The sequence below is a fragment of the Myotis myotis genome, unplaced genomic scaffold (assembly GCF_014108235.1).
Source record: "Myotis myotis isolate mMyoMyo1 unplaced genomic scaffold, mMyoMyo1.p scaffold_m19_p_3, whole genome shotgun sequence".
NCBI classification, from domain to species: domain Eukaryota; kingdom Metazoa; phylum Chordata; class Mammalia; order Chiroptera; family Vespertilionidae; genus Myotis; species Myotis myotis.
In genome coordinates this window covers 86,580,077-86,600,671 of record NW_023416335.1, presented here as the reverse complement: position 1 = coordinate 86,600,671, position 20,595 = coordinate 86,580,077, and the positions used below count along the sequence as shown (strand labels likewise).

General features: G+C 41.3%; 2 protein-coding genes, 1 long non-coding RNA gene and 1 other non-coding gene across 9 annotated transcripts in view; 1 reads left to right on the top strand and 3 right to left on the bottom strand.

The window, feature by feature from the left end:
* PHF11 (PHD finger protein 11) overlaps positions 1-9,523 on the bottom strand; it is a 40,412-nt gene extending 30,889 nt beyond the window's left edge. Inside the window, exon 1 of one of the 3 annotated variants that reach the window (XR_004966049.1) lies at positions 9,351-9,523. Coding sequence is in view for 2 of the 3 variants with exons in the window: in XM_036299208.1 (XP_036155101.1) it covers positions 9,351-9,462 (112 nt within the window). In the remaining variant the exon portion in view is untranslated. The remainder of the gene's footprint in view (positions 1-9,350) is intronic. The other 2 variants (XM_036299208.1, XM_036299207.1) reach the window with 2 other exon arrangements.
* On the top strand, positions 8,753-11,878 carry LOC118650818. The gene is made up of 2 exons (XR_004966050.1): positions 8,753-8,898; positions 11,590-11,878. It is a non-coding gene; the product is annotated as an uncharacterized LOC118650818 (long non-coding RNA).
* The window catches only part of SETDB2 (SET domain bifurcated histone lysine methyltransferase 2), a 67,220-nt gene continuing 56,468 nt past the window's right edge, over positions 9,844-20,595 (bottom strand). For 2 of the 4 annotated variants that reach the window (XM_036299203.1, XM_036299204.1), the window contains 3 exons: positions 17,743-18,083; positions 13,785-13,873; positions 9,844-13,198 (listed from right to left, as the gene is read on the bottom strand). In XM_036299203.1, coding sequence (XP_036155096.1) covers positions 13,081-13,198; positions 13,785-13,873; positions 17,743-18,083 — 548 coding nt within the window. In that variant the 3' untranslated portion in view covers positions 9,844-13,080. Of the gene's footprint in view, positions 13,199-13,784; positions 13,874-16,172; positions 16,539-17,742; positions 18,084-20,595 lie in introns of those variants that run through there. The other 2 variants (XM_036299206.1, XM_036299205.1) reach the window with 2 other exon arrangements.
* On the bottom strand, positions 16,662-16,846 carry LOC118652419. Its single transcript, XR_004966637.1, has one exon. It is a non-coding gene; the product is annotated as a U2 spliceosomal RNA (small nuclear RNA).

Here is a 20,595-nt window from a genome sequence, read left to right as displayed (position 1 = left end):
CAAACAATGTTAACAAAAGGAAAACAAACAAGTCAATCAAAAAGTGGGCAAAGGACCTAAATAGATACTTTTCAAAGGTGGACATACAGAAGGCCAAGAGACGTATGAAAACATGCTCAAAATCACTAATCATCCCAGAGATGCAAATCAAAATGACAATGAGGTACCATCTCACACCTGTCAGAATGGCTATCATCAACAATTCAACAAATGACAAGTGCTGGTGGGAATGCAGACTGGTGCAGCCACTGTGGAGAACAGTATGGAGTTTCCTTAAAAAGTTAAAAATGGAACTCCCATTTGACCGAGTAATCCCACTTCTAGGAATATATCCCAAGAAATCAGAAAGGATATATGCACCCCTATGTTCATAGCAGCACAATTTATAATAGCTAATATTTAGAAACAGCTTAAGTGCCCATCAGCAGATGAGTGGATTAAAAAACTTTGGTACACTCCTAGCCAGTTTGGCTCAGTAGATAGAGTGTCGGCCTGCGGACTGAAGGTTCCCAGGTTCAATTCTGGTCGAGGGGACATGCCCAGGTTTCGGGCTCAGTCCTTAGTGGGGGGCGTGCAGGATGCAGCTGATAAATGATTCTCTCTCATCACTGATGTTTCTATCTCTCTCTCTCCCTCTCTCTCTGAAATCAATAAAAATATATTTTTTTAAAAACTGTGGTACAGCTACACTATGGAATACTATGCTGCTATAAAAAAGAAAGAACTTGCCCTAACTGGTTTGGCTCAGTGGATAGAGCATCGGCCTGCAGACTGAAAGGTCCCAGGTTCAATTCTGGTCAAGGGCATGTACCTTGGTTGCGGGCACATCCCCAGTACGGGGTGTGCAGGAGGCAGCTGATCAATGTTTCTAACTCTTATCCCTCTCCCTTCCTCTCTGTAAGAACTCAATAAAATATATTTTTAAAAAAAGAAAAAAGAAAGAACTCTTACCATTCGCTACAGCATGGATGGATGTGGAGAGCACGTGAAATAAGCCAGTGAAATAAGCCAGTAGGAGAAAGATAAATATCGTATGTTCTCACTCATTTGTGGAATATAATGAACAACAAAACGGATGAACAAAAATAAATCCAGAGACAGAGAAGCATCGAACAGACCATCAAACCTCAGAGGGGCCCTAACCGGTTTTGGCTCAGTGGATAGAGCCATTGGCCTGCAAACTGAAGGGTCCCAGGTTCGATTCCGGTCAAGGGCATGTACCTGGGTTGTGGGCACATCCCTGGGGGGGGTGGGCAGGAGGCAGCTGATCGATGTTTCTCTCTCATTGAAGTTTCTAACTCTCTATCCCTCTCCCTTCCTCTCTGTAAAAAATCAATAACATATATTTTAAAAAAACACACAAAAATACCTCAGACGGAAGGCAGAGGTGAATGGGGGGAGGGGGTTCAACCAAAGGACTTGCATGCATGCATATAAGCATAACCAATGGACACAGACAGTAGGGGTGGGGGGTGTGGGCATGTACTGGGGGGTGGGAGAGGCCAGGAAAAGGTCAATGGGGGAAAAGGGAGACACATAATACTTTAAACAATAAAGAATTTAAATTTTTAAAAAAAGAAAGGCACTTGTTTTTAACGAGAGATTTTCAACTCTCAGGGAAAAAGAAATTGGGACCCAAGTAGAAAAGCAACTTTTGTATTTTTTAAAAATATATTTTTATTGATTTTAGAGAGGAAGGGAGAGAGATAAAAACATCAATGATGAGAGAGAATCACTGATTGGCTGCCTCCTGCACGCCCCCTACTGGGGATCGAGCCTGCAAACCCGGGCATGTGCCCTTGACCAGAATCGAACTTGGGACCCTTCAGTCTGCAGGCTGATGCTATATCCACTGAGCCAAACCGGGTAGGGCTTACTTTGTGTTTTTTAATGGCTTAATTAAAGAAAACACTAATGAATTCATTTCAAATATCCAAACATGAGAAAAGCTTTTATTCAAGAAATGCAAACAGGAATTTAAATAATAAGCTTTCAAAATTTTGCCTTGCCTATAGTAAACTCTCAATAATTACTATTGTCATTACAAATCAACAAGAAAACAATGGTGTATTCAAGAAACAGTGCTCAGTCCCTTGCAGGTGTGGTTCAGTTGGCTGGGTGTGGTCTTGTGCACTGAAGGGTTGCTGGTTCGATTCCATTGCTGGGGGCATGCAGGAGGCAGCTGATTGGTGTTCTGCTCTCACCCTGATGTTTCTCTCTCTCTCTCTCTCCCTTCCTCTCTTCCTCCTCCAAAAAAAAATTTTTTTAAGAAAAAAGGAAATAGTGCTCTAGTTAGCTACCTGTAAAAATATTTTTTTACTATATCATATATAATTCAAAAATAAATTTTGGGTGAATTAAAGAAACAAATGAGAAATGTACCTTAATATAAATGTTCTTTAATCTAGCATTATAAGATAGGAAAGAAAGATAATGAAGGAAAAATAAAAAAAAAAATTTTTTAAAGAGGGAATGAAAGAAATGAAGGAAACCTAAGAGGTTTGGAAACAGCCTAAGTACCCATCAGCAGAGGAGAGCTAGGACGAAAAGGAAAGAGGCAGAAAGGAAGGAAAAATTCACCTGTTCCCAATATGGCATTGGCCACATGTGTCCATTTAACATTTCTTTGCCCTTTTCAATGTTCATCCCTTTATTCACTTGGATTTATTTTACTACTTAATTAGAGGACAGGTGCATGAAAATTCGTGCACTCGGGGGCGGGGGTGTCCCTCAGCCTGGCCTGCACCCTCTCATAGTCCTGCACCCTCTATCTCCCCAGGGGATTGGGCCTAAGCTGGCAGTCAGACATCCCTCTGGCAGCCCAGTAGCCCTTGGGGAATGTCCGACTAAGCCATTAGCTGGTCATCCTTAGCGCTGCTGTGGAGGCAGGAGAGGCTCCACCACAGCCGCTGTGCTGGCCAGCCATGAACCAGCTTCTGGCTAAGCGACACTCCCCCTGTGGAAGTGCACTGACCACCAGGGGGCAGCTCCTGCGTTGACCATCTGCCCCTGGTGGTCAGTGTGTTGCATATTGACCAGTTATTCCCAGTTGTTCTGCTGTTAGGGTCAATTTGCATATTACCCTTTTATTATATAGAATAGAGGCCTGGTGCAAGGGTGGGGGCCAGCTGGTTTGCCCTGAAGGGTGTCCCAGATCATGGTGGGGGTCCCGCTGGGGTGCCTGGCCAGCCTGGGTGAGGGGCTGATGGCTGTTTGCAGGCTGGCCACAGCCCCTTCAGGGTGGGGGTCCCGCTGGGGTGCCTGGCCAGTCTGGGTGAGGAGCTGATGGCTGTTTGCAGGCTGGCCAAGCCCCCCCGCTACCCAAGCTCCCAGTGGAGGCTGGCTGGAAGCAGGTATCTGGGGTTTATTTATCTACTATAATAGAAACTTTGTTGCCTTGAGCGGAGCCTCCATTGCCGGGGCAACCAAGCCTTCTGCTTGCTCCAGCTCCGTGGCTGCTGGCCGCTATCTTGGTTGGGTTAATTTGCATATAGTCGCTCTGATTGGCTGGTGGGCGTGGCGTGTGAGTGTAGCGGAGGTATGGTCAATTTGCATGTTTCTCTTTTATTAGATAAGATGGTTTTAAATTTATATGAGGTTAAGCACTTAAGTCAGTGGTTCTCAACCTTGGCTGCACATTAGAATCACCTGGGAATCTTTTTAAAATCCTGATTTCTGGGCCTCATCCTCTGGAAATTCTATTTCTTTGTTACTAATGTTGTGGCCTCACCCCATAACAAAGAAACCGAATTTCCGGAGGATGAGGCCCAGAAATCAGGATTTTAAAAAGATTCCCAGGTGATTCTAATGTGCAGCCAAGGTTGAGAACCACTGACTTAAGTGGTTCCTAAAAGTCCTTTTTTGTAATTCATGAGGGAAAGGGGTGAGGAAAGAGAGGTGAGGGGAGAGGGGAGAGGGGAGAGGGAGACTGTCTGCCTCCTGCACATGCCCGGAGCAGGGATAGAATCCAAAATCTAGTTATGTATCCTGACAGGGAATCCAGCAACCTTTTGGTGCACAGGGCAATGCTCCACCAACTGAGCAATACCAGCAAGGGCTTTTGGTCGCTCTTAAATTAGAGCTTCCATTTTACATTCAGAAGACTGCACTTTGGAGCTAACATTTATTTCACTTTCCAAGAATTTCTTCTTTAATTTGTTTCCTAAAACATAATTCAAGCTAGAAATGTGAGCCTCAGATACAGCATAAAACTTCTAGAAGCCTCATTAAAGAATAGCAAAAAGAAACAGGGGAAAGCAATTTAAATCAACCAACTATACCCAAAATATTATCCTTCTGAGGAGACAGAGGGAAACTAGGTAGTCAGGAATAGGGACCATAAGGAAGTAAAACTGGGGAATCCAACTAGGTGGAATTGCTAAGGCAACCCAGCTGGGCATGGAAAGAAGGGCATACGAGAGAGACAGACTAAAATGTATGGATTGTTGCTAAAGACAAGCAAGTTGCAGATAACCAATCACAAGGCAATAAGACATATAACTCAATCTCAAGGATGTTGCTAAGACAAAATTCTTTGAAAAGACCAATCAAGAACTAGCAAGGCTGCATCCACCCTTAAATTAAAAAGTACGAGCTCCTCTTCTCCCTCTCCCCAATGTGCTAGATTCTTGGGTTGATAGAAGGAGACATGTTCCCTTTTGCCCACGTGGCTTATGGCCATGTGGGGCTCTACGAATGGACTAATAGACTTTAACACCTGACTGTAACATGGGAAGGAAGCTCTGGACACTGGCCTGCTCCTGGAACCCCAGCTGCACCTTTTCTAGGACTGGCTTCTCTCAATAAACTTTGCCTCTGTTAATTGGTTTTGTCCTCGACTTCATTCTTTGATTTCACGAGACAACAAACTCGGTCTCAAACCCCACATTTTGGTTTCACTTTCAACATTTAATCAATATAAAAATTAATATTCTTTTGTACTGAGTCTTAAAACCCAGTGTACTTTGCGCTTACACATCTCAACGGATGTCACATTTTAAGTGCTCAATAACCATATGTGATGAGTGGATACTGTACCAAGTGGCACAGCCAATGATATAAAGAAATGTGAGATAGAATTGTTGTCTGCAGGAAACTTACAAAATAAACAGGAGACTAAAAAGCAATTATAAAAATAAAATAACAATAAAGGTTACAAAGTAATATAACTTCTGAGTAGGAAATACAATACGTGCTATGGATGTAGGGGAGGAAGTGCTCCCTGTGGGATGGAGTCTTGTCAAGAACACGGGCCTTGATCAGGTACAACCTGGAGAGAAGCTTGGGGAGCCTGAGGGGAGAGGGGAGTAGGAGGGACGAGGACTTGGCAGACAGAGCAGTAATGTGGGAAAGCCAAGAGAGAAGTCTGACCAGAAGAGAGAAAATTAGCCGGCCTTAAGAAAAGAACCTGTGCTAAGAACTCTGGAAAAGAATTTGAAAAACCGATGGTGAAAGTCTGCCAGGAAGGATTTTTGAATAGGGGAATGACATGATGAAAGAGTTGTTTTAAGATCAATCTCAATATATGAAAATGCTGTGATCCTGGACAGGAAGGCTGAACATTATAATGCTGTCAATTCTACCACAAATAAGTTCTAGGTTTAAAGTCATTTCAACTTAAATCCCAAGGTTACTTTAAGATTATCTGGAATAAATGGGCATGGACAATGAAGAAACTTTAAGAAAAAAAAAAGAAAGAATATTTGCCTACCTGATTTAAAAAGATATAATAGTATAGCTAGGACAGAAGATTAGATGACCACATTAAAAGAAAAAAAAATGAAGTATAGAGAGAAGTGGGTCATAATCTATAATTATGAAATAATATACCCCACGGTGGCATTTGCATTTCTTTTCTGGTAATGTCCTTAGCCCATTTTTTTGTTGTATTGGGTTATTCACTATTTTCTTATTTATAAAAGCTTATCATGTATTCAGAACACTAACCCTTTGTTAGTCAAATATGTGGTCTTTTGTGGGGAAGCACGGGACTTGGTTGGAATGTCTGTAAGGAGGATTCTCCGAAAGGTCGGGGGCCTCTGGGGGGACCTTGACGAAGGCAGCAGCCTCTACCTTGACTTTTCCAAACAAGTCTGCCCCCCCAGGTGTTTTACTAGAATCTTTATGTTTAGACTTCAAAACGTCCTTGTTTAAAAGACACTACATTTGCAGGCACTTTCTCAAGGATGGTTACCCTGCTGATTGTATCTAAAGGTTAATTTTAGTTCAAGCTGTTGTGACAATAAAAGCCTAAAGGAGGCAGGTGAACAGGGCCGTTTGCTCCTAAAGCAAGCAGCCCCTTAGCCCTCTCTTTCACAGAAACGTGTGTCAGAGTAATCATTCATCCGTCATTCAGGGTCTGCCAGTCAGCTCTGGCAGTCTTTTAATGTTCTTTGATATACAGAATATTTAAATGTTTTATTTGATGAAATTATACCAACCTTTTATGTTACAGTTTCTACTCCTGAGTGAGGGGACATAACTTAGAAATACTTCTATTATATTCTAGAATTTTAATTTATTTTTTACATTAAAATGTTAAAATGAAGTTAATTTTATTGTAAAGAATGAGATGGAGCTGTAACTTATTTTCATAATGGTTTGCCACTGATTTAAAAACATCCTTTTCATATATTTAATTATTAATTTATTTAGGCTTGTTCCTATACTTCTTTTGTTCCACTGACCTGTCATTTTCTGCAACAATACCACACTTTACAATTTTTAACACTTTAGAACATATTTTAATATTTGACAACACAAAGCCCACGTCCTAGGATAAAAATGGGAAGAAAATTCCAATATTTTATTCACCTTAGGTCCAAAGTCTACTTTGATAGAATACTGTGTTCTTATTTAAAAAAACACTCATATTAGAGTTTGTAAAGCACAGGCTAAAAAAAATGTGTCAAATAGCCTGGCTGGTGAAGCTCAGTGGTTGAATGTGGATGCATGTACCAAGAGGTCCCAGGTTCAATTCCCAGTCAGGGCACATGCCTGGGTTTCGGGCTCCTTCCCCAGTATGAAACTGCAGGGAGCAGCAGATCAATGTCTCTGTGTCATTGATATTTCTCTCTCTCTCTCCCCCTCTCCCTTTCTTTCTCTTTAAAATCAATTAAAACTTTTTAAAAAAAGTTTCAGTTAAATTATTAGTGCTAAAATTCTCTTATAAAATCATGTGATAATGTTTGACAGGATATACAAAACCCCTTGTTGTATAAGAGCTACACATTGCCCCAGTGTTACCCTTTCCTGTGCAAAGCTGGACCTTCAGACTGATACACTGCACTAGGCTGAGCTGTCAGGCTGCAGATACCTGAGCATGTCCTTCTGTGCCTGCTCTGGGGACTCCGTGTCATCTGAGTTGCACTCCCAAGTCCACAGGCTCCCTTAGAGTCTTGGTACCTGGGAATACAGCGGTGGTAGCACACCGGCTGTGCTGTGACCTGGAGTTTGTTTCCAGTGTTAGACAGAAACCCAAAGTGGGACACACAGGCTCCCCCTAATGGCTTTTTCCTGCTAAAACATCCCCTCATTACAGTTTCCCAAAAGATCTTGGCTCTTCTAACTTGTTTATTCTTCTGGACCGGAGGATGCACACCACTCTCTGTAGTTAGGGGAGTTATGGTACATTAGAGGATTTTACATAGACAGGCATTCCTCACTGTCTGAATGCTTGCTACATGTTACCTGAAACCCATGGACCAAATACACTTGGATAACTGACAGTCTTCACCATCTGAACTCAGGAACTATAAAGACTCAGACAGTAAGGGAGCGATACAGTAAGGGAGTATCATGGGGGCTAGGATATTTTGGGGAAGAGCCCATTGGTCTCCATCAGTAGCTGAGATTAAGAACAATGAGGATAAGTAGGGCTTCCCAGGGTCCTTCTACTGGGTCTAGCAAGCCCGAGGACTCAGAGACTGTCCTGACAAGACCCATAAGGCATTGAGGGGGTGGCAGAATCATCAAGATGAATCAGATCAGATCAGGACATGGGTGCACTGTAAGCCAAAAAGATTATTCTGGGGGAAAAAATGAGGCTATTGGAGGGCTTTGAGTACGAGAATCACATTTGTTTTCTGTGTTTTAAAGATCATTTTGGCTGCTGTGCAGATGAGGCTAAACTAGAAACCAGGGGACTAATAGTCCAGGCAGGAGATGATGGTGGTTTGGGATTGGATGGTAGTAACGGAGGTGGTGACAAGTAGTGAGGCTCAAGATGTATTCTGAAGACATACTGAGGTCTGACTAATGTAATAGATGGGAAGTGAGGAGGAGAGTGAGGCACTGAGCGTTCCTCTAGGTTTCTGGCCTGAGTAAGTGGGTGAATGAAATGGGGCAGGCTGGTGGTTGAGCAGGTCTGGAGTGTGTGGGTCTAGAGGGGAAACAAGAGTTCTCTTTGGGACATCCTCAGTTTGAAATCACTCCAGGCATTGATAAAGTTGGTTATGAGAGTCTGGAGCCTGGGGAAAAGGTCAGAATGGAACTCCTCATCTTGCACTCCGTATATACACATACCAGCTGAATGAAATGTTCAACTGCTTGACCTGTGGTTGCCACATGTTTTTGGCTGATGCTTTTATTCATGTCACCACCTGGCTGGAACACCCTTTCAACCTTTCTCTCGCTGACTGACTCACCCTTTAAAACTAAGATCCACGTACTCGCCTCCAAAAGGCTTTCTGGGAACAGCAGGTTGTCAGGAGCCGCCCATGCGTGCCTCTGAGGGCTAACCAGGTCAGAAGCGAGCTGCCCACTAGGTGCTCTGTATCCCCAGCTCTCGGCCCGAGCTCGGCACGTGGTAGGAGCTGTGCTCCTGTTTAAGGGAGCGGCGCGCTCAGGCTTGCTTCCCTTCCCTCGTGGAGAGAGCCTCTGAGGCCCTGGCTACTAAAGGTAGAGCAGGGGTGGTTCCAGAGTCACATTCCTCGGAAACTTCCCAAACCGCTCCAGACTAGCGGGCCACTGCCCCGCTCCCCGCACCTCTCCGACGGTTTCACAGCCGGCGGAGCCGCCGGAGAGGAGCCCCGGAGCTCGCCTCCGTCTGCCCGGGCGCCAGCACCCGCGCCGGGCAGGAGCCATGCGCCGCCCCCCGCAGGGGAGAGGTCGGGGAGTTCTCCCGGCCACTGCGGAATTGCCCCGGGGCCCCCGGAGGTGAACGCCGGGGCGCGAACTCCGAGGGGCCACACGCTGCTGGGCCAAGACCGTCCACGCGGCCTCGGCGGCTCGGGAGACGGGGTCCAGGCCCCGAGGGGCCGCGCCCGAGTGAGGTCCAGGGCGGGACCGGTGTCTGCCGGCCCGCGGCCTGTCCCGCCCCCGCCCCCGCCCCCGCGGCATCAGGTACTCACCGTTGGGGCAGAGCAACGCGTCCGGCGCCTCAGACCCCCGGGGCCCCTGGGCGTCGCCGGCCGAAGCAGGCCGGGGCGGCGGCGCGCGGTCCGCGGCCGAACTCTCGCCCATGCCGGCCGCTGCGCTCGCGCTGCCGGAAGCCCGCTGCCGCTCGAGTGCCCGAAAGCCCGGAAGGGCTCGTCCCCACGCCCGGGGGGTTTTCCCCGGCAGCGAGAAGAAACGAAACCCAGCCGGTCCCTGGGAGGAGAAACGAAACCCAGCCTCGGGTTTGCAGATCGGCTTCTCTGCCAGACAGGAGCCCTACCTTCTCCAGATTCGAGTTTGAATATGTATTTTTTTAATCCTCCTCCCAGGACGCAAGGGGCCAAAGCTCCTGTGTTCAGTTGGAGAAATGACCGCTTTTCTGAGAGGTTCACCTTTCTTTTAACACTTTTATTAAATTGATATACTACACAGGTATATCATAAACGGACACAATTAACGAACCGTAACTGCAGTTACCAGTTGCAAGCCTTTATTTAGCACCCATGGGGTACACAGCACCATACAAGAGGAGGTTTTCAGTGCATGTTAACAAATATACCGGTAGAGAACATACAGTTGAAATTAAGTTGTTCTGGAAAAGAAGCACATAATGGTGAATTGCTGAGGAATTAAAAGAAAACTTCTGGAGATCTTGCAATGTGAGCAAACTTTAAAGAGGAAAAGAGGCAAGTTGGGGACAGCAGAAAAGAGAATATTAAAAACGATAAGCTGGATAGTCTTGACAAATACATAAATGGATTGCAGAAGCAAGAGCATAGGGCTGCAAAACAGGAGAAAAAAAAGGGAGGGACTCCTACAGCCAAGTTTATTGCATCTCAAGCAGGTGAATAGAAGAATTACAAGCACAACCCATTTTATTGCGCTTAGCTTTATTGCACTTTACAGGTGTTGAGTTTTGTGGGTTTTTTTTTACAAATTGAAGGCAAGACCTTCCATCAGCAAAAAGATTACCACTTGCTTTACTATGATACTTGCTTCATTACGGTATATTACCAAACTGTAATATCTCAGAATTAGGCCTTTATTCCTTGCCAAACAGGAAGTCCTAAAGAAACTGAATTAGAGACTGAATAATTTAGCTACCTAAGTCATTGTGAAACATTTGAAAAACACCTTCCACCACTCTCAGTTTATCATTCTGGTGTTCTACTCTTAAGCAGTAGTAGACCCTATCATCACTGAGGAAAGCCTGTAACACACACACACAAAAACAAAGACCAAAGGAAACATACAGGGAAAACAAATAAATGAAACTTAGCGGTCACAAAAATATGCATGAAGAAAATATAAATGTATGTGTTCAAAGATATACTACAACCAAGAACCAAAAAAAGATGCTATTAAAGAACATTCAGGGAAGAAAAAAGAGCCCTAGAAATAAAAAAATCTGAGACCAGAAAAATAAAACATATTAGACTAATTAGAAAATTAAGTTGATGAAGTCTTCTAGAAAGTAGAGCTAGAAGACAAGAGCGGGAAATTAAGAGAAAAGATAAGAAAATAAGAGAACCAATCCTGGAGGTCTACCATCTGGGTAACAGGAATTCTAGAATGAGAGAACAGATGAGCAGTCATTAAAGAAAATATTTCCCTGAAGGACAATGTTTGAAAGACCCCACCAAGCACCCCATATAAGGGATGAAAATGAACCCTTACCAGGAACAGAACATTGGGACAAAGTAATACTATAAGCTTCTAGAGAGATAAAAACGGGTTGCATATACAAAAAGAACAGAATGGCATCTGACATCCAATAGTCACCCTGGATATCAAAGCAAGAATGTCTTCAAACGTCCCAGCAGCAATACTGAAAGTTTAGCAGATGCCTTCAAAATTGGGAATGGAGGCTACTCAAGAATTCTATACCTTGTCAAAATAGCAAACAAGTGTAGTGGTACAACAATATTTTCTTTTTTAAAAAATATATTTTATTGATTTTTCACAGAGAGGAAGGGAGAGAGAGAGCCAGAAACATCGATGAGAGAGAAACATCGATCAGCTGCCTCCTGCACATCCCCCATTGGAGATGTGCCTGCAACCCAGGCACATGCCCCCGACCGGAATCGAACCTGGGACCCTTCAGTCCGCAGGCCGACGCCCCATCCACTGAGCCAAACGGGTTTCAGCGTACAACAATATTTTCAAACATGCAAGGTCTCAAAATATTTACCTCTCATTTTTCCTTTTCAAAAGGTATTGAAGGATGTGCTTCACCAATATGTGGAAGTAAACCAAGGAAATGGGAAATAATGGATGTAACTGGAAACAGATTTGACACAGGAGAGAAAAAGGGGGTCTCTAGGACACTGATGGAAGATGATAGCTGTAAACCAACACAGACTGAAGCAGATTAAGATACCAGGATTTCTACACAAAAATATTTCCCATGCTGATCAAGTGTCTTCACTTCATTTTAGTGCAATGCCTAAAATTCTTGCCATCTTTACTGTGAATAAATGGACTGCTCAACTTTTCTCATCAATCTACAGGCTGCTGAGTTATAATTTTTTGCTCTTTCTCGTTCTTTGGTTCCCCATGCTCTAAAACAATTTCAAGTTAAATTTTCACCTAGTTCAATATTTTAAAGAAATTAAATTGGGTCTAAACTTAGAATGAACTTTGAAAGGTAACCAAACTAAACCCCGCAAGTTCAGAAAAAAAAAGAAAACCCAAAAACAACATGATCTCTCAAAAATGAGACCTTTTATTTACTCCTTTTTGAGCTAGTATTCCCATCCTGGTTTTAAGGGGTAAGTTCCTGACAGCCGAATATACAGTACAGTACACCTTTGTTAAGGAGAAATCAGTTTTAACTATTGGAGATTTCCAGCCCCCTTTCCACTAGGCCAGCGCTAGGTAACCTTCCCTTTTCCTCTAGAAAACCAATCTGCACAACATGCTCAGGAGAATGCAAAAGGATGTTTCAAACTTGAAGCTCAGTTGTTCTGTTTTTTAAATGAAACTCTTGCCCAGCACAATCTCTTCTAGTCTAAATAAGCCAAATCTGACTAATTTCCTGTTTTCTTTTTCTATGGCTCAATCTAGAACAAATATCTTCCAATTCCTCTAGGTTTCTATTCCCTCTTTTCCTGTCTGTGTTAGTATTAAAGGAATAACGAGAATCTATTGGAAAGCAGTTTCACCTCAAAGAGTTTGCCAAACTCTTCTCTATTGAAGGGCTTCTCACCCTTTCTCACTCAAGTGGTTTAATGCGACAGTACTTCATGGAGCTATATTCCTCACGCTATTGTCAGGAATTAAACATAAATAAATTTTGTAGGTAAAGTCATGAAATGTGGCCATTTGGATCCATGAACTCAAAGACAATAATAAAAAACAATTAAGAACAACTTAATTATATTGTAACATTTGTTTCTCTTAATATATAGCTTACAAATAAATTACAAGTTATATAGCAGTATTTCATAGAAAAGACATACTTCCATCTTACTCATGTAAAGTTGAATAACGGTAAGAATCAAGAGATACCCTATGTGTATGAAACTGTCCTTATTTTGTTCCTAGCATTTCTAAGTCACACAGATGAACTCCCTGACAAGAGAAGACTGAGGAATTCTCTTCATGAATCAAAAACTAAATTCCACTGACAACTGAGCATCCTTTTCTATGGCTCTAATTTCAGCTTGAACAGCTAGTTTCATGAACAGGCATTAGCTCCAACATTTATAGTATTTTTTTCCTGCACTTATTAACCCCACATTGGCAGAGGATTTCTTTATCTGGCACAGTTCCAGGTTCATAACCATAATCCCATGTTAATTCTGTTCTTGCTTTCACATACCTAGAAAGTAGAAATTAAAAAAAAAATAAATTACCCTGAATAAACCAAACTTGACTACATTAATTTTCATGTTAACATCATTAACCATCCTCAAAAATACGTTTATTCTCTCTGACACCCACCAATTAGGACTGCTCTTTCATTAAAAGAATAATCATTTGAGTTTTATTTCAAATGTGCTAAAATCCTAAGTAAGAAATCTGTCAATATCTACGAAGAAGGAACCTGGTGATGTGATGAGGCCTGCAGTGTATTTGAGTGTAGACATTATGCCCATGTAGCAATTTGCATCATTTATCCCCTGAACTGAACTGGGTGAGAACTGCCATCCTTAGCCCTTTCAAGCATTAGCTCTAAAAGGAAATAAGAATTGAAATTTCAGCTGTTTCAAATTTTGCTGAGTAAGAAGAGTTTGGGATAATTGAATATTCTAGAGTACTAGATATTAGGGGCCATAGCACATATCTTTTCATATTTTCCTTTTCTATTTTTTGCTTCCATCCCTGTCCCTCTCTAGTTTCTTTTCTTCTTCTATTGTTGTTTTTAAAGTCACAATTTCATAGTTATATCATAAAAAATTTCAAACCTGTTGGTGAAGAATGCCACCAATGGAAAATTCCTGTCATGTGTTTCTACAAAAACATTCTGTACCAAAAGATTTGGGCAACAACTATGCTGTTAAAAAAAAAAAAAAAATTAAAACAGAGGTTAGATACAGCATACAGTGTGATGTCTTGTTCTTTGAAGCATTAGAATACCATTGTTTCCAACAAAGCTCGCTTATTTTTGTTTCTTTTGCTTTTCTGTTGACTAATATGTAAATTATCATAGCTCACTACAATCCAGTTAATAGTAGGAGTCTATTCAGAAAAGCCTGTCACATTCTTATATCCTGCTGGTAGAAATGCAAAATGGTATAAATCCCTAAAGAAGATAATTTGTCAAGATCATTCAATATTATAAAAGCATGTATCTTTTGATTCAGTAATCCCATATTTGATAATGTATTCTATAGATACAGCTATACATATACCTATGTGTAAGATTATTCATCAAGCATTGTTTTAACAGTAAAAGTTTGGAAACAACCCCAAAGAATATCTATATCTATCTATCTATATATACATATATATGTATATAAAACCCTAATATGCAAATAGACCGAACGGCAGAACTGGTCACTATGACGTGTGCTGACCACCAAGGGACATGTGCAGAACATGGCGAGCATCAGCCACGGCAGGATGGTGGAGCAGGTGAGTGGCGGCGCCAGACTAAGGTGGGGCACCAGTTGCCATGATTGGGGTGAGCCTCTGGTGGTTACTGAAAATTCTTTGCTCCTGCGTGCTGTGGTCCCGTCCACTTGCACCTGCAGCCGGCACTGGAGTCGCCGCTCGCACCCACTGCCAGCACCTGGCGCCGGTCCTGATCACTTGGTGCTGTCAGCTGGTGCCAGCCCCAATTATTCCACGCTGTCAGCAGGTGCGAGTGGGGCCAGCGCCGTCAGCATGTGGGAGCAGCAGTGGTGGGAGCGGGGCTGCTGGCAGAAAGGGGACTGGGGCCGCTGCTGGAGGGGCTGGGCGGGGGCATGGAGGATGGGCTGAGACCCACCCCTGTGCCCACTGCAGCCTCGCAGCCCACAGTTCCTTTCAAGGTGCATGAATTCGTGCACTGGGCCCCTAGTCTAAAGAGAATTGGTTAAATAAACTTCAGTATATCAACACAAAAGAATTCTATACAGCTATGAGCAAAAAAAATGAGGAGCTCTCTCTGTGTAGTGATATGGAAAGATCTCCAGGGTACATTGTTAATTTAAAAACACGGTATAGGACAGTGACAACAATATGCTATCTTTTACGTAAGGACACATATTTATATTTACTTGTATTTGCATGAAGAAACACTGTAAGAATGAAAGAGAAAGTAATACAAATTATTACTATAGGTGGCACGATAAATGTGGATATAGTATTTCTCACAGTATGTTTCTTTTTCTAACAAAACATAAAAGTTTAATATGAAAGACTGTCTATAACCAGAGTTTTACATCATAGTGAAGAGGCCCTTTGGAAAGGGGACATGTGTAAGCACTGCTGAACATAACCATTACTTATACTTGTTCCAACAGTATCTACAGATGATGATGCTATTTCCTCCTATTACCACCCACCATTCTAATATTGTTCTATTGCCATCTCCACACATTCATCCATCACCAGATTCATAAAAGAATCAAATCCCCACGATATTCCTTGGACATGTGGGCAAGCTTTTCATTTCAATGATAATAACTTCCTGTCCATACATTTTAAAATTTGAGCCAATGAGCTTCACTCATGGTGCTTACTCGGCAGGCTTAGAGCTACCTTGAAACAGAATTCTATTTAGCTATATGTATGTATTCTGCATGGCTTATTATTTTATTTCAATTTTTAAATCATATCAATGTATTATCTAGGTAGAAAAATTAAATTAAAAAAAAAAGAGCAAGATAAAGAAAAAAAGGAAGAGCCTGTTTTTGTTGTTTTTTCTCCTACAAACAAAGGAGGGACCTGGCTCATGTGCTGATTGGGAGAGGTGAAACCAACTCAATCGTGTATGTACAGCCACCATTCAACATAACTGATGGGAAATAAAGCCATGAGAGTCCTTTGCTGGGGATCCTTATTTAATGGATTTCCTGACATGTTTGGCAGCAGTGTAGAAGCAGTCAAAGTGGAATAGAGAACAGCAGTTGGGGGACAAAGAAGGGGAAGAGATCATTTTATTCCTTGTTAATCAAGTATTCTAACTAGGAAAGAAAAAACCAAATTAGCAGATTCACCTAGCAAGGAAAAAGTTCTTTGGTTTTATTTATTTTTTAAAATATATTTTCATTGATTTCAGAGAGGAAGGGAGAGGGAGAGATAGATAGAAACATCAATGATGAGAGAGAATCATTGATCGGCAACTTCCTGCATGCCTGACACTGGGGATCAAGCCTGCAACACGGGCATGTGCCCTGACCCGGAAATGAACCATGACCTCCTGGTTCATAGGTTGACACTCAACCATTGAGCGACGCTCGCCAGGCAAGCTCTTTGGTTTTAAAGATTTTCTGACTTACTAATATGTTTTCTTCTGATGGCAGCTGAATTACATGTAAAATTATCAGTGCACATAAATTTCAAACCGTTCAAATGTCACATTTAAAGAGGCACTGAGCTTACCTTAAAGACGTCAAAGGAAATGCTTATGAGAATCATGGGCCATGCATGCTTCCCTTCCTTCACCTTTATTTTATGGGAAAAGTCAAAGCTGCCCATCCACTAATCCCTTCCCACCGGGAGGAAGAAGAGCTCTGATACAGACAATAGAGAACAATTAAGGCCGCATCCAGGGGACAATGTGCTATAGTGGACCTTTCCAAACGATGTGAGGAAGGATCAAAGTCCTTGTCCTCCTTCCATGACTCTTCACTCTCTTGGATATGATAAGCAGACAAAGTGGAGTCCAGAGATCAGGGAGCCATGCAGAAGGGCCTGGCTCAGCTCTCAAACAGATGGTTCAGGGTTTCCCCATGGTTCAGTCACTAAAGACTGGAAAGACTATATAGACTGATAAGAACAGATACTACACTTGATCTTAGCCAAAAGGCCGAGAAGCGATGAAAGACTATATAGACAATGGGACTAAAGGTTGAAGGAGATTTCTTTCCCTTATAGGATTCCTGGGAGCATATAATCTTTGATAATGCCTGATAGTAGGAGGCAGGATAGAATAAAAGTCACAAGGTAACGTCAATTTCACCTTACACAAGAGATTATAACCAATAATACAAATTACTCCTCTTATCATGAAGATAACTGGAGTCTTAAGTGTTAATTAACCTTGAAATCAAAGGAATCATACATAATTCTCTATATAAATGAAATAAATCTTCTTACATATATCCCAAACATACACACAAACAGAAAATGACTATGGTTTGGGAATTTAAAAAAAGAGGATAGTTATATGCAATATTCTGATAAATGTACTGGTTTTCTACACTAAACCATGAAATCACTCAAAACTTACTAAAAGTAAGTAAAATAAATACCTACAACTGATTTTTTTGAACTATTAGAGGCATCTCTGAAGAAGAGCTACTGTATTATATAAGACTCAAAAGAGAAACTTATTCTATGTGTCCCACTGTGATTTTTTTTTTGGAAGTAATAAATCTTCCAATAAATGTAAATAATTTTCTTACATACCATTTATATAATTTTCTTAAGCAAAAGCAAATGTTTAACAATGTGCCAGGTACTGTTTAAGCACTTTACATACTATATATAACTCATTTAATCCTATGAGTAAGTTATTATTATTATCCCCATTTTATAGAAGTCAGAAATAAGGTATGAGGTCAAGTAACATGTCCAAGGTCATACAAGTGAAAAACTGGCATCCTAATCCAGGTAATCTGGCATTAGAATTTGTTAATCATATTTTCCTTATAATTTTATTAAAAAGCACAAACACAAATGTTTAGAGATATAAATCTCAGCTGATATACTCACATTAAGAAAGCGGCCCACATTTCCTTCCTTTGTGGCATCCAATAAAAACACTCTTCCTTTACTGAACTTGAGAGATTCACATGAAGTATTATTCTTGGTTTCACCTGGCAACTCTTTATTACAAAAGACATAATGGTTTTGACATGCTGGAGAGTTTTCCTCTTGGGGCTTTAGTATTTGAACCTCAAACTTCTTCATAATATTCTGATTATCCAGTGTGGTTGCTTGGTTACATATGCCCCCTGGTGAAGTTTCTTCTCTACCTTTAGTTATATCTATCACATCTGATTCAATCAGCAAATTGTCTTCAGAATCTTCAACTTGATTTGAGCTTGAGTCCACTAATAAACATTTTAGAAAGAATCGTCAGGAAATATACTTGGCTAAGCAATAGTGCTAAGATTAACAATGCTAATTAAATGCTAGTTGCTTTAATTACCACTAATCCTTAAAATGTGTTAAGGCAGACAGCACTCCAATTTTATATATGAAAACTTTGAGCCTCTGAGGGATTAAGGGATTCACCTGACCCACAATAATAAAGAAATTGGGTAACAAACTCAGAAATGTCTGGTTCCAAAGTCTGCCGTCTTTCTACTACATAACAATGCCTTTTAATGAACTTACATGTTGCTTCCTGACTTCTCTTCAATTTTGGATTCCGAATTTAAGTATATTCTAAATTTTTAAAAATTGATTTTAGAGAGAGAGGGAGAAAGCAGGAGGGAGGGAAGCGGGAGAAGAAAGTGAAGGAGGGGGAGGAGAGAGAAGGGGGGAAAGGGAGGAAAGGGAGGGAGGGAGAAAGGGGGGAGGGAGGGGGAGAGAGAGAGAGAGAGAGAGAGAGAGAGAGAGAGAGAGAGATCGATCCATTTGTTGTCCCATTTATTTATACATTCATTGGTTGCTTCTTGTATGCGCCCTGACCAGGGATCAAACCTGCAACCTTGATGTATGAGAATGCTCTAACCCAGTGGTCAGCAAACTGCGGCTCTTTGGCCCCTTGAGTGTGGCTCTTCCACAAAATACCACGTGTGGGCGCGCATGTACAGTGCGATTGAAACTTCGTGGCCCATGCCCAGAAGTCGGTATTTTGTGGAAGAGTCACACTCAAGGGGCCAAAGAGCCGCATGTGGCTCACGAGCCGCAGTTTGCCGACCACTGCCAACTAAACAATCCAGCCAAGGCTAAGTATATTCTAAACAGCTGTAACAGTAGTTTGTAGGGAACACTCCAGGCCTTTAAGACACCAAAGGCCTGAAAAGACCCTGTCGAAGTCATCCTCTACAATAACTGTATTGCTATAACTTTTGCTGGCACGCAAAACCCTCTCTTATAATCTTCCATTTACAATTTTTTTCTTAATATTGACTTTTTTATTTTTCAGATAAATTCAGTGTAGGTGTACCTTAGATAAATAAATAATTTTACGTAACAAGTGATCTTAAAGACCATAGACATGGATTGACGAGAGAGGGGAAGAACAGTTTCTATGCCTCTGCCTTAACTCTCCCTGCCTTCCTAGATCCGACCAGTGTTTTGGTTTCATCCACATACGCTTGTGAATCTTTGTTCTCAGTGATGAATTTTGTTAAGTCTCGTTATAGGAGTAGCCTGACAGATGAAAATAGTAGCTCGTGCATATCTCTGAAGGTCACCAAATATAAACCTGATGTAAAATCTCTGTCATCAGTGTTGCAGCAGCAAAAGTCTCACTGATAATATCAAACGGAGTCATAAAGTTTTCTGTCGGACTATCAATGTACATGTATACATTAAAAAATAAACGTATTTTTCATCATCATATACTGTGTTTTTGTCGCTCGAATGAATTTTATTATTTCTTCAAGGTTCTTCACATACGTACACCTTAAGAGATATCAAGTAGGCGTAACATGTTCTCAAAATATTAGGGTTGGCATGCAGAAGAATTTTGAGTCAAAGATTTTGCTGGTTTTGGCAAGCACTCACAAAAAGGTTGCCCACCCCTGCTATAGGCTTTGTACACATTAGTGTTTGGTGTGTATTCTAGATGACCATTCAATAATCACACTTTTACAAACAATAATACTTTAGAAGAAGATTAACTGCTTAATCATTTTTAGAAATAATTTTTTAGAATATTCAAAAGTATGAATGCATGTCAAATGAAATAAATCATTTATTTTTAATAAAACTTGTACCACATCAGTGGCATGAAGAAATAGTATTTCTCTATGTTATTGATTTAATCATTACTATTAGTGGCTGCTGTTCCTATACATACTCATACTTTAATCATAGATTACTTGTGAGCACTAACAGTAAATAACTATTTTTTTTCTTAGTGCCTCCTATATACATTATAGTGATCGATGAAAATGGCAAAACAACCAAAAGCAATAGCACTCATTATGATTCACATGCATTTAAATGGTGAAGGAAATCAGAATATGTCATCCCAAAATATGCCGCTTTGACATAAGAATTATTTAAATACCACATGTAGAAAAAGCTCTCTGCCTCCCCCTATTCTGCCTAAAAGCAGGATATAAATTTACAAAGGTGTGCCTTCTCCTACTAGAAAGGACAAAAGTTAATCACCGGTGACAATTTTAGACCTTTATTATCCATGAGATTGAGCCAGAGAAATCTAGGAAACAAACTTTACTAACTAGTCTGTATCTACCATTGGTTTCCCATATATTTGCCTTCCCACAATTTGCCACCCCTAAAGACTAAAGGTCCTTTTCCTTTGTCTTGCTATGCCTCTAAAAATTTATTGTTCTTTGGCTAAGATTCTAAATAAGCAGGAATTCTAAACCACCTCTGAGTTACTCATCTCTGAGTATAGCAGTCCCCCCTTTATATGTGGGA